This window comes from Lissotriton vulgaris, chromosome 9, assembly GCF_964263255.1.
Source record: "Lissotriton vulgaris chromosome 9, aLisVul1.2, whole genome shotgun sequence".
NCBI classification, from domain to species: domain Eukaryota; kingdom Metazoa; phylum Chordata; class Amphibia; order Caudata; family Salamandridae; genus Lissotriton; species Lissotriton vulgaris.
Genome location: NC_141697.1, coordinates 784,371,263 through 784,385,795, shown reverse-complemented (window position 1 = coordinate 784,385,795; position 14,533 = coordinate 784,371,263). Strand labels below are relative to the sequence as shown.

General features: G+C 43.0%; 1 protein-coding gene across 1 annotated transcript in view; it reads right to left on the bottom strand.

Annotated features, from left to right (window-relative positions):
• Nucleotides 1-13,197, bottom strand: part of CTSW (cathepsin W) — a 536,072-nt gene extending 522,875 nt beyond the window's left edge. The window contains exon 1 of the mRNA XM_086938511.1: nt 13,063-13,197. Within this exon, the coding sequence (XP_086794637.1) occupies nt 13,063-13,155 (93 nt within the window). The 5' untranslated portion in view covers nt 13,156-13,197. The remainder of the gene's footprint in view (nt 1-13,062) is intronic.
• Between the last annotated feature and the right edge of the window lie 1,336 nt (nt 13,198-14,533).

The window sequence follows — 14,533 nt, the reverse complement described above, 5'->3', positions numbered from 1 at the left end:
ACAAAATATCTACAATAACAATCGAAGTTACACAATTACATAATATTCGTCAAATCCACCTACAGAGTCCTATCCCTTATATGCCCATACAGTACTCAAGAACCATAAGGGTGAAACTGTTCAAAAACAGTGTGCAAAGTAATCTAAACAACACCTAGTGGAGGTGAAAGGCCAACATCTGAAAGGCTCCAAAAGAAAGATCCCCATTCTCCATAAAAACGAGTCTGAGATATATACATCACATCATATCTGTGTTGCACCTAAAACACCAACCAACTCTAAAGAAGAGAGGAAAATTTACCTTAAGTGATTCAATCTGCTGTGCTTGACAAAAAGTGGTCACCCTCCGTTCACTGGCTTTTCAATCGCCTAATCCATTTTTCCTCAAATGAAGATGTATAGAGTATCAATAACTAATAAATTGTGTGCCCCGCTTGCCGAGTTCGGAACGGAATCTCTAGTCTACGCTGGTGAATACCTGCCATAAAGGTCCTCTAGTGTCTCCAAACACTCCTTGTAACTCCTGCCGCGTTGGTAGCTCAAAAGACGCTATCCGGCATTATTAAGAAATGTGCAGGATGACTACTGGGCGGTGGCCACAGATGGCCCAGGGTCAGAGAGTCTACAGCCTCAATGAAGCAAATGGCTTTCATATCTTCGCTTGCCCCCTCATTTGAGTAGGCAGTCCAACGGGCATCTCCTCCAGAGGAGGAAAGCCAGTTACCAATCCAGTCTCTCATTATGCTGGGTACACTCTCGGGTGTGCCCAGGGCTCCTCACAGGGAAAGGCCACTTGTACCATCTTGGTTTAGAGTACAAGTGATGTAAAGTGGGAACAATTAGAGTACAGAAGGGTGTCCTGGGATCCAAATCCCCCGGAAGTGATGTAAAGTGGGAACAATTGCCCCATTGACTGGTGAGTCCTCCCCTCCCTCAAACAAGCAGAGGGCATACAAATGGCCCCTCTGAACCATAGTCCTCAGATCACTGCTGGTCTGGAAAGAAGAAAGAAGAAGTACTACCCTGCTGCTTTCTGGACCCAGAAATGAGAGGCTCGACCAAGGAAGAACTGCTCTTGCTGAACTCAAGGGACTGGCAAATAGGGCTTAACCTGCTGTGCCCACTTGTGGAGGAAACACTACACTTATGCCCAGAACTGAAGGAAGACTGCCCGGCTGCTCCCTGATCAATGAAAAGAGGGCTGCACCAAAAACTGGACTGCACCTTCTGAACCCGAGGGACTTGCAAAGAAGACTGTCTCTGCAATCGCCACTTGTTGAAAAAAACGATCCACTTGTGCCAGGTCATAAGAAGTGACTTCAAAGGCTAGGTGGCTAGCCCCTTGTTCAACACCAGGAACCCAAGAACTGAAGGGGGCCTGCATCTGTGTAAGCCAAGCTACTCATGACTGCCTTCCCACCAGTGGATAAAAGAAGTGCCTGGTGGGAGACTGAGTCCTGACCTGTCGGGGTGTCTCAAAGTCTGTGAGACCTGTGGCCATCGTTGAAGTGGACCCTGATTCTCCTGCTTGAAAGACAATCGCTGACGACTGTTGTAACCAGAGACCACTCGACCTGTGGCAGCTGGACCTGCACTGCACTCTACTGGGGCATCGTGAAAGATCGAGTCCTGAGGTCAGAGATAACTCATGAAATATGTGGACCCTGTGGTGGCCCAGGAATACTCATGGTATCTCTTCCACAGCTACCGCATCCTCAGCATCTTCTCAGGATCCTGCATCCCTAACATCAGGACTACTTCTTGGTTGGAACTGCGTTCCAGGAGAAATCTTCTGTCAGGATCCTGAGACTGATTGACCTGATATTGTACATACCGTTTTTTTCGTTTTAGCTCTTTTTTCTGTCTCCTTGTCTTCCTCTTGTTCATCATTTATGTCAAGAATGTACATGTTGATGTCTTCATCCGTGTCATCATTCAACTCATCTTCCTCATCTACCACTGCCTTTACTTTCTGTGGTTTTCTTCGATTGCATGCCTTGCTAAAGTGTCCTATTAGTCCACAGTATGTGCATTTTGCTTCACGGGCGGGGCATTTAAAGTCATACGCCATGTGTGCAGTACTTAGGCATCGGTAACAATATCTTTTCCCCCACTTCTCATGTCTTCTTTCTTGTTGCATAGTGTCTTTCTTTCTTTCAGTTTGTTTGCTACTTTTCCAGTTTTTCTGCTCGGACACTTTGCTGACATTGTCAATTTCCTTCTTTACTTTCTCTTCTTTTAACACTGCTTTTGCGCATCTCCCTGTGAGTTCAGCCTTCCTAGCTATATCTATTCTCTTTTGAAAAGGGTACTCCCCCTTGGCCCACAGGTTATCTTGAATATTTTCATTGGATCCTTGCATAACGATTTGATCCCTAATAAGTTCATCGTGTAGTTGGCCAAAACGACAATTTATGGCTAAGTTTTTTAGAGCTGAAACGTAGTCATCAATAGACTCTTCCTTACCTTGCCTCCTTTTGAAAAATGTATACCTGTCCACACCGACGCAGACCGTCGGTTTATAATATGTGTTTAGGTCATCTATTGCGTTAGTGAACGCATCCCCCTCATTTTCTCCTCTTACCTTCTTGTTTATTGATTTATACACCTTTATTCCTCCTGCTCCTAAGCTATGCATGAGCATTTTGTATTTTTTCTCTGGCTTTATCTCAGCATCTTCCTCTAGAGTGGAGATGTAGTTAAGGAAGTATTCTCTCCACTCCTCCCATTTTAATACTGGGTCACCACCAGCTCGAGGGAATGTCTCAGGGGGAGATAGGTTCCAAATACAGCCTGTGGCCAAATCACTCATTTTATTCTTTATTTTTAGTGTCTCTGGGTTAATTTACTGCAATATCCTGCGGATTTTTCCATAAATTCCCTGTGTGTCAATTTATTTCTTAGTCACTATTACACTTCTGTTATCCTTTTTATTTTATTTTATTCCAAAGTGTTATTTTTCATACAGTTGTGCGTTTTTTTTATTATAAATACCGTTCTTTTCCTGGTTTTCCTTCCTTGGTTGAGCCTTCTGCCTCGCAGCGTGTCACTCACTTTCCGGTGCGTCTGCCGTTCAGCGCGCCTCACACTTTCCGATGTGTTCGTGAGCGTCCTTTCTTGCTTTTTACTTTGTAGACTAGACTGCTCTTACCTTTGCTTTCGTTCTCCACCAAAATTGCCGACAACGTCGTTCACGCGAGGACGCGATGACGTAGAGACCGGCTGTTTCTCCTCAGCTGTTGCGCTGCCGGCAAGTTGACAGTTGGAGCTTGACAGTTGATTCTGTTTGTATTGCTCAAATTTTCTCACACAACGTTTCTTTTCTGATTCCACCAACCGTTCGTTTCATCTTTTATTCCTTTAATACTTCAACAGTTTGCTTCCCTGCCGAATTTATTCTTTTACTCATTCACCACGTGTGAACATGCTCGCACATTTCTTATTTTCTTAGCTTACTTCTCTTTTTTTTTTCTTCAGTTTCTGAATGTAGCCTTTCACTTCTACTCCTGGTTGTCTACTTTTCTTCTTTCATTTTTCTTCGTTTTTCTTCGCCGCTAGAGTTGATTCGCAGTCATTTTACTTTTCAGTGACAGTTTTTTTTTTCTTCGTCGTGGGTTCTGTGCTGGCTCGTCGTCGCCAATGTTAGGAACGCCCAAGCCGTTTCACGTTACAAGTTTCTTTATTATTGAGCCAACACATTTGCTCCTACATCCGTCGGAGCGGAACTGCCATCAGCTCGGCGATCAGCTGGGAACTGTCAAACGGCACAGTATCCCAGCTGATGACCTCACTGCGGACGGTGTCCTCGCAGGGACACAGCGCAATCATGAATGTACGGTGTCCAGTGATGGACACTAGTATGTTAAACACAACACTCTGCTGGCTCCACGTCTTCCCGCTTTGTTCGTCTTCTTCCTTGTCCTTTGCACACCACCCCATCTCCTGCGCCTCCCTCCTTCTGCTCTCGCCGCCTTTGAAATCCGCCCGTACACTTCCTGGGTCCTCCTCTTCCAATGTTGTCTGCAGCCCCTCCTCGCTCACTTCGGTCGAGACTAGACCGCTGTTTGTTTCTGGCTGGGTAGGAGGGTTTGGCTCGCCCGTTGGCCACTTCCGGTCCGCATCGCTGCAGTCCTTCTCACAACCACGTTCTCCATATTGCAGTTGGAGTGACTGAAACAGAGCTACAAGTACTAAACAAAGAGCTAGATTTGTACCCACCCTCAACCCATTTAAATTCCGATGCGAATTGGCAATTTTTGTTTTTTTTTATTTCGAAAATTCACTTGAAATAATGTTCCCAAAATAAGGCTGTAACAATAAAAAAAGACTCTGAAATAAAACATTTGGTTGACATCTAAGTTCACGTTCCAACCTCCCCTTTCATTTGTATCAGTAGAGGTATATCATATTTGAAAAACAGTCACCCAGGAAATAGAATCCACGGACATCCGCGGTGAGCTCATCTTTGATAACTTCTCTAAAATAGAAAAGAATACACTTAAGAGATTTGAAAGATAACCAGGCAATTGTAATAATACCAGCTGATAAGCGAGAAGCCATTGCTGTCATGAGGAGCGAGATGTATGAAGCTGAATGTATTCGCCTCCTATCCGAAACCATTAAGCTATGAAATTTTAAACAATGACCCGACCGGAAGGCTCAGGAATATGATTGTCAACATCACTGAGAAAGCATCCTTTGGGTTTATTACAAACCAAGAGGGTGAGTTCAACAAGGAACCTTGCATTGCACAACTCTATATCCTCCCCAAGATACAGAATAATTCATTTACCCTGCCCGGGCGATCAATAGTATTGGTTCAATCTTAGAGCCCCTTTCACAATTCTGTGATTGGTTTCTTTGTCCTGTGGTCAAGAAAATGCCGCCAAGGAAGTCCTGGTTCAATTGAGGGATCTGAATATTGATATGACTAACACTTTCCTCATTACTATGGACATAGATGCTCTTTACAACAGTATCCAGCAAGAACGTACACTATAAGAAGTGGAGGCCATTCTTAGACAAACTGAGGTAAATAGCATCACCCCCATAGAATTTGCAATGGAATGTGCACCTATTCCCCCTACTGAACAGTATTTTGAATACAATGGAACAGTCTATCACCAGATACAAGGGACATCGATGGGCAGTACCTAAATGCCTAGCCTGTCTACGCAAATGTACATCAGGTTGAAACATACCACATGTACCCTTCAACCAATCCTTTTTTCTGAGAACATTGTAACCTCGCGCATATAGATTGATGATGTCATTATTATCTGGAAGGGAGATGAGGATTCGGACCTATAATCAATACCACTGATCCCTATCTTCGAATGACACTTATCATTGGACATAGTGACATTGCTTTTCTCAATCTGAATATGCAAGTGAGGGAAGACTAGTTTGTTACTGAGGTGTTCAAGAAACCAACAGACAAATATGGTTTATTACGTTTCGACAGCTTCCACCCCAGGGATTTCAGAGAAAATCTCCCTTTAGACAGTTTCCCCGAATTTGGCACAGTTGCTGTGAGTTGGCAACTTTTGATTAACAGGGAATGGCCCTGAGAGGTAAGCTAAAGACTAGACTATACCCTACAAAAATTCTAAAGAAGGCAAAAAAAAATTGCTTGAAAGAACAATAGGGATTCCTTACTTGAAACTATCCCTAAATCCACAGCGGATAGGCTCACGTGGGTTACAACGTCTTATACTCTCTCTAACAGAGTGAAAAGGATAATTCAAAAAAATTAGAGAATCTTATGCAGTACAGGTAATGACTGAGCCCCCCATTTTCTTCCAAAAAAGGTACTACATTGGTGCACACTCAACATAGGAAACAGGATACTACCTAGTAACAACATTTAGGGGTTCAGGGGCACTAATTATGATATGCACTAAGGACACTTTAATAACCATGAAGCTTTGCTCTGTTTTTGCTTTATAGTGTTATGTGGCTTTTTTTTTAATTGATACAGTGACATAGTTAATTTTAATCTTTGACCTTAAATATACCTTGTGGATCTTAAAATATACTTAGTTTGGGCCCTAAGTCAATATCTATGACTGCATACATCTCACTTTCGTTGTGTGATTACAAAGCCACCCTCGTTTACCTCCTCCATGAGGTGTTCCCTAGTTTAGTACAGGGTATTACAGACAGTGTGCCACAGGATTTGCATGCATGCGCAACCAGTAGTCACGTATATCAACACTGTGTTGCAGTGCATATTGGAACGCTCACCTGTTTTCCTCACGGATTGTTTCACGTTTTACAGTGGAGTGCATTTGACCTCATCAACAAGTGCAAATTTACCTTTTCACAATCAGCTGAATTCAGCATTTCACAAGGAGCAAGTTTTCCTGGTTACATGTTCTGAGTTTTTTATATTACATTTGACATTTGATTTTCAGTCTGTTTTTTTTATTAGTTTATTTATGTTTACTTTTCTTTGCAGGAACTCTTCAAATTTACGCTGATTAAGCGGAGCTCCAATTAGCAAAAGAAAAAGACTTATAGCAGTGGGTATGGAAAGTATGTGTGCCTGCCTAAACTGTAAGATGTAGGATCTAAGAATATAGGGAATGGGGATACCTGGTCCTGAAGGAAGTTGCAGACCCCAGGGAACCAATTGGCTGAAACTTGTCTACGTAATAAATGCAAGTGTTATAATGACTCCTAGGCATTGCTCGATTTTGTAATCATGCCATCACCCTCCTAATCAAACTAAGGTAGCTCCTTAGTGAAGGTTCCTGGGGTTTGTAATCATTGCGGATCCCACCCAAACCCTCATCCATATAGGCTCCCAATTATCTCATTGGTGAAGTTGACCTGCCACTAGAGAATACAGTGGCATGGTAGGATGGCTGATGATGAAGCACGACACCTAGGAGGTGTGTGAGGCAATACCTTCCAATTTTTTTGTTGATTTCCAAGTAGTTTGGATTAAGGTCCTACTTTGACTTTTGAAATATTGCTAAAGTCCATACGGTCTCCCGGAATTGGGGAATCTCCCAGTGGTGACCTGTGTATGTCTCATTCACATTTTTGTGAAAGGTATTATGTGAGGGAGGATGCAAATGCAGACAGCCCACTTTTTTCCTCTTGGCCACCTGGTCCCCTATTGGGTTTGAGAGTCATTTGTTTAGAACCAAACCTTCAACAGCCTTTGCTGTGTATCTGCAGCGGTTGTCATCCAAAACAACATGCTGTCCTCTGCCATTAAGTGTGAATCGCTCCGAGGAAAAGAGAACAAACAGAACTGCTGAAGTGTGCAGGTGTGTAAAGAAGGAAATGGTATGGAGGGATTAATCGCTCATTTATTTTCAGTCAAGGCACCATCAACCCTGACGTTTTCAATATATCTCATAAATCATTATAAACAATTCAGTAAGATACACATACTATTCATCGGGACAATGGGACAAAAACAATTATTCATAACAAAGACATGAAACATACTATACGTACAACATAAACACACAAATCATTATTACAGCATCAATATAATACATATACACAATATATTCAACCTATACACAGCCCTAAAATATACAACTACTGATGCACACTCCTTAATCTAAGTCATACACTGTGAGGAAGTCCTCTTAGCACCAAAGTTATCAAACCTCTCTCTTATTTCCTAATATGCGCCTAAAATGTCATGCCAAAAATATATTTCATTGGACTCCTCATATATCTGACGACGCGGTCCCGTTTCAGCCCACAATTTCTTTTGGCCTCTTCAGGACAAGGGTACAAAATATCTACAATAACAATCGAAGTTACAAAATTACATAATATTCGTCAAATCCACCTACAGAGTCCTATCCCTTATATGCCCATACAGTACTCAAGAACCATAATGGTGAAACTGTTCAAAAACAGTGTGCAAAGTAATCTAAAGAACACCTAGTGGAGGTGAAAGGCCAACATCTGAAAGGCTCCAAAAGAAAGATCCCCATTCTCCATAAAAACGAGTCTGAGATATATACATCACATCATATCTGTGTTGCACCTAAAACACCAACCAACTCTAAAGAAGAGAGGAAAATTTACCTTAAGTGATTCAATCTGCTGTGCTTGACAAAAAGTGGTCACCCTCCGTTCACTGGCTTTTCAATCGCCTAATCCATTTTTCCTAAAATGAAGATGTATAGAGTATCAATAACTAATAAATTGTGTGCCCCGCTTGCCGAGTTCGGAACGGAATCTCTAGCCTACGCTGGTAAATACCTGCCATAAAGGTCCTCTAGTGTCTCCAAACACTCCTTGTAACTCCCGCCGCGTTGGTAGCTCAAAAGACGCTATCCGGCATTATTAAGCAATGTGCAGGATGACTACTGGGCAGTGGCCACAGATGGCCCAGGGTCAAAGAGTCTACAGCCTCAATGAAGCATATGGCGTTCATATCTTCGCTTGCCCCCTCATTTGAGTAGGCAGTCCAACGGGCATCTCCTCCAGAGGAGGAAAGCCAGTTACCAATCCAGTCTCTCATTATGCTGGGTACACTCTCGGGTGTGCCCAGGGCTCCTCACAGGGAAAGGCCACTTGTACCATCTTGGTTTAGAGTACAAGTGATGTAGAGTGGGAACAATTAGAGTACAGAAGGGTGTCCTGGGATCCAAATCCCCCGGAAGTGATGTAAAGTGGGAACAATTGCCCTATTGATTGGTGAGTCCTCCCCTCCCTCAAACAAGCAGATGGCATAAAAATGGCCCCTCTGAACCATAGTCCTCAGATCACTGCTGGTCTGGAAAGAGGAAAGAAGAAGTACTACCCTGCTGCTTTCTGGACCCAGAAAAGAGAGGCTCGACCAAGGAAGAACTGCTCCTGCTGAACTCAAGGGACTGGAAAATAGGGCTTAACCTGCTGTGCCCACTTGTGGAGGAAACACTCCACTTATGCCCAGAACTGAAGGAAGACTGCCCGGCTGCTCCCTGATCACAGAAAAGAGGGCTGCACCAAAACCTGGACTGCACCTGCTGAACCCGAGGGACTTGCAAAGAGGACTGTCTCTGCAATCGCCACTTGTTGAAAAAAACGATCCACTTGTGCCATATAAGAAGTGACTTCAAAGGCTAGGTGACTAGCCACTTGTTCAACACCAGGAACCCAAGAATTGAAGGGGGCCTGCATCTGTGTAAGCCAAGCTACTCATGATTGCCTTCCCACCAGTGGACGCCGAAGTGCCTGGTGGGAGACTGAGTCCTGACCTGTCGGGGTGTCTCAAAGTCTGTGAGACCTGTGGCCATCGTTGAAGTGGACCCTGATTCTCTTGCTTGAAAGACAATCGCTGACGACTGTTGTAACCAGAGACCACTCGACCTGTGGCAGCTGGACCTGCACTGCACTCTACTGGGGCATCGTGAAAGATCGAGTCCTGAGGTCAGAGATAACTCATGAAATATGTGGATGCCGCGGTGGCCCAGGAATACTCATGGCATCTCTTCCACAGCTCCTGCATCCTCAGCATCTTCTCAGGATCCTGCATCCCTAACATCAGGACTACTTCTTGGTTGGAACTGCGTTCCAGGAGAAATCTTCTGTCAGGATCCTGAGACTGATTGACCTGATAGGTAACTGTCTCCTTGGATCTTAGTGGTCCTTGTAACTGGCTCCTAACTCGTTGTGGTCAGTCCAAGAGAGGATTCGAAGTCATACTAGACCGTTGGTTCATAAACGGAGATGCTGATTACAAAGATTTACTGGAACTTAAAAGAATTTACTTATATTTCAAAAAATCATATCTCTGGTTCCCCTCAATAGATTTTTGTCGTTTTAGTGTCTAATTTAAGATAAAAAGACATTATATTTTTATAAATTGGTTTGGAATTTTTATTATGTTATGTTTCTTACTTACATATTGTTTTGGTACTTGCAAATGTTTGACACTTGTTCCGTTGACTAAGTCTGATTGCTCTGTGCCACAGCTACAAAGGTCTGAGCAAAGGGTTTCTATAAAAATATCTAGCTGGACCTGATAGAGGTTGTGATATATTAGCTGGTGAGGTCTCACAACCACGACACATAATAATCCACCTTCCTACAGTTGAAAAATAAATCAGTATATCAAGCAATATGGCTATTATACAGATGGTCAGAGGACTTGATTCTATCTGAAAAGGAAGGCCCCTCTCCTCGCCTGCTCAATAAAAATCACATTTTGTTCGGTGGTGTTTTGAAGTGTCCCTTTTGATCCAATGGTCACAAAGAAAGTTCTCACCATTTAATCAAATAATTACTTTTTAGGTTGTTATTAACTCTACTTGCCTATTCAACCTATGGATAAAGTGTTACATAATTCCCTCCAAAATTTAAGAAAAGCAACTAAAACTGCACACTATCCACATTTCACCTTCTGGGCTTTTGTTGGAAGCAGTCTGAAGAGCAAACCAATGATAACGTGAGTGTGTGTATATATGACAACTAAAGCACAAGTGTCACCATCGCATATTTCAGGGATCACATTGCATAAACTTGTTTGCGTCCTGCGATTTTGCACTGAGGTTTACGCGGACACAGTGGTGCAAAAACAGAATTTTTAAACCAATGGTTTTGTATAAACGCTCAATTTGATCGCCCTTGTAATGAAGCATATTTGAAGCTCAAATTACAGTTGTATTCTGCTACGTTTTCTCTTTTGTGTTACATAGTTTTTGAAAGCCATTATGTCCTCAAGTTATGACCCAGCCACTTGTCAGATAAGCAATACACTGGCCTCTTTTACTCTATGCAATCAGCCACACTGTCCGCGCCCCATCCACAAAAAAAAACTTGGCAAAGCTAATATGATTTGTCTTAAAAGGGCGTTGGCTGTTTTTTTGGTTTTGCAGAATGCTTGTTGCTTATGCTAGACAGCATCAGTAAAGAGAGAAAACGTAAGGCGTGTTATCAATGGTGAACATGAACAAAAATAAAACAAAAAAATATCTAAAATCAAAAATTGTCAGCCCATGCATAATGATATATGCATAGGCATGCATCAGTCACTGGACATGCGTCCTCTGAAAAAAATTTTTTTAAGTTAATGTGGAGTGGCAGGGAAGAATTGAGATGGGGTGAGGAGCTCAGAGGATGTGCCAAGCAACAATGGAAGGTGGGATGAAGGAGGTGGCAGGAGAGGGATGTAAAAGATGAAGAAAAAAACTAAAAAAAGCAACCAGAAGAGGAGACGTGAGACAAGCAACAGACACACTCAGGAGGAAGCAACATGGAAAGCGTCGAGGGCGGGGCTGTAGGGGTAAGCAAATATATATTGGAGAGCAAGACAGCATACCTACTCCCAAAGTGTTGAAAGAAAATGAAAAGAAATAGATTCCCAATGTCTGCTACGGAAGTAAACAAGTCATCGAATCAAAAGGTTGGTAAAGACGCTATGCACCAGGAGAGGGCAAACACAAGAAGAGGCCAGTCTGCAGGAGTTCATAGCTACAGACAGCTAATAGAGGTCTGTAGAAGAGAGCTGCAATGGACAGTCACAGATACACACAGCTCAACCCAAGCTTCCAACCCACACTGTCCTCGTAATGTGCCCAGGTCAGTGACTTTCCCCAAGACGACGTTCTGCTGCTGTTGCCTGATCTGAAGAACGACTTTCAGATGACAAATGCATCATGTAACTTATGCAATTACCCATCTACAACTAAAGCAAGGGTAGCATAACATAAATATGAGGTGTAAACATAAAAGCATATTTTAAAATGTTTTACCTCCTTAAAATTAAACCTATCTGGAAACAGAATTTCTTTTTAAATACTTATGATTATTAATTTGTTTTACTCCTAACCCCGAAAAACAGTGAGTAAAATATTCCTTCTTCAAACCTTATCTGAAAAGTCAGGAATAGTTTTACAAGTGAATACTCAGCACTTTCAATATCACAATACTCTTTAATTAGGAATCCATGGTCCTCGAGCCATGCCTCCCCTGTTTCCCAAAAATGCTTTTCAAATTTGACATGAGCCAGAGATCAGCTTTCCTGTCTTCTGTTATCCACATGCTACCTGCACACTTAGCAGGAGAGCATTGGTAGCTATCTTGTATGCACAAAATAATCTTTTCACATGCTTTGTGTCACACAAGGAAGGGTGTCGTTGATTGCTGGCTAGTTTCCGGCATAAGTACAGGCTGTTCCATCCACTCAGGATGCCCATCAGGCCACCCCATTCAGATCAACAACCATGGATGTCTGGGGCATATGGGAGTCTCAGGGCCTCTTCACCACACTGTGCAGCCAGGCCCCTGAATTTTGTTATGAAAATAAATTCAATAAGCCCTCGTTTTGGAGAGCATCTTGTACCTTTAATAAAAGAAATCAAAATGAGAGTTGATTGCTTCTCAGAAACTTGCAAACCTCTTCACATGAATCTACTCCGTCTTACATGGGAGTGGGGTTGGTCTTACCCATTCTTGTACTATTTAATTACAAGGTCCTCCCGTTCAGGAGGACCACACTTCATCTTCGTAGCTGCAGTCCAGTGACGTCACTTGCCTGTCACAATAAGCCATGCCTGGGGGTAAAAGAGTGCTTTAGCTCAAACTGTTATTTCATATGGGCAAGTCCTGCACCACTGAGTGCATAGTAACACAAATCTCACATACAAAAGGGTTGAAAGTGAGCGGCCTGTCTTTCTCACCTTAGACAAGCTCTCAGTCTCGAGATCTTTCTCTCTCAATACCTATCATATAAAATGTAAGTTTAGGCCCTAATTCCGAGTGTTGAGAAGAATTCAGAGTTGAATGATAATTATAGAACTGTGCTGTTTTTTTCTCGACAGATCTTGGCAGGTCAAACTGCCAGAATGTATCAAGATAAAAAGTGGCGTAAAAAGGCAAAATGTGAATGTTTCAGCGTGACAAATAACGAATCCACTGGTTATGCCTCAATTCACCCTACAAAACACAGAATCGGAAGAATTTTCTACACCCAGTAAACAGCTCGCCTTGTGGAATCAGTATTTACTGTGCTTGCTAAACAGCGCCTCCTTTTCTGAAGCCTAAACGCTCACAGTAAGGGAGGGAGAGCAGACACACCTCCACTTCTCTGCCAGTACTCACCGTGTACAGGTCCCGCCTGACGTTGGTAGCCTCCGCCTTGCCGGAAGTGGCCCAGGCTGCGAGCAGCGCCAGGAGCACAGCGTGTGCTTCCATGCTCTATACGTGCTTTGTGCAACCCTCGGGTCTTTATTTATGGGTGGCCTCAAACAAAAGTCCACGATGTGGTGGGCGAGGGTGTGAAAGCCACCGGCGGAGGAACAGCACATGGTCATCTACCTGACACCCACAAGGGGAAAAACATGCAGGGCGAGAAGGTGCAGGCGCCCCACAGCATCTGTTGTGTGATACCTCAGCCCACTGCATGCAGCCACACTCACAACTTTACTAAAAACGGCGATAACTACAGTGCTTCATATTTTCCATTCTCCTTTCATACCTAGGTATTTTATTAAACATCATTAACAAGCAACATTAATTACTACTTTTTAAACTAATCAGGGCAAGTCTTTTTCACATCCCCAGGTGTATATAATGTATTGCTGATTGTTCGATAAACATCTTAAATAAACAACAGCTCAGTTAAAAGGGCCTGCGAAGAGGCGTGCCACTGCACAAGCACCTTCGTGACGACAGATGGAGTAAAGGCAAGCCAATGCCATTTTTTGCGAAATTCCAACATACTAAGGTGAGACGAATAAAAACCGCGTTTTTCACTTATTTATGCGTTCAAAGAGACTTCTGTATCTAGCTTCTTTCTCTCCCCCTTCCCCTTCCTTCTCTGTCTTTTCCCTCTTTCCTCTCTTCTCTCTTCTTCTTTTCTTTACTTTTATTTCTTCTCCTCATTGGTGTTTCTGGATTTTTTTTTTTTATTATTAACTTGAATGCCTCCTGTCTTAAATTATTATAATCACTTACATTATTGTATGGCTTTGTTTGTGTTTTTGCTAAAACTCAATAAAAATTTCTTAAACAAAAAAAAAGAGACTTCTGTAATGTGGAGAGCCATTGACCCTGCTAGAGCCCCATTACGAGTTGAACAAAGCGTTAATCCCACCGAGGAGGCAGCTCTGGGAAACTATTGCTTTCCTGGTGTGGCCTGGGCTGGTATTATTGGGGCTGCAAACTCCAGACCCTTTGATTTCAGGCCCGAATGTCCATGTTAAACTCCAGGGGCTGTGGGCAGCTTCTGAGCCCGGCCTCTCAGCCTGCAGCCTTCATATGGGGGAGCAGAAGAACACCCCTCACCCCCTCAGCTGAAGTAGAACACCTGTGGCCCCCTGCCTGCCCCACACGCAAAACCACTTGGTCCAAGCAGGTAGTAAATGTACCTTGTACACTCTTACATGCCTTTCCGAACAACCTGAAGCGTCCAAAACTCTATTAGTAAAAGAGCATGGAGAGCACAGCTCTTTACTAATTGTATATGAATACTCAATGATCATTACCGTTTTAATCCCATTTTGGGTGTTTAGGGGTCTATTCACAAAGGCGAGTAAAAGTAAATTATAGAATATTACAGGAGTGTTAACGT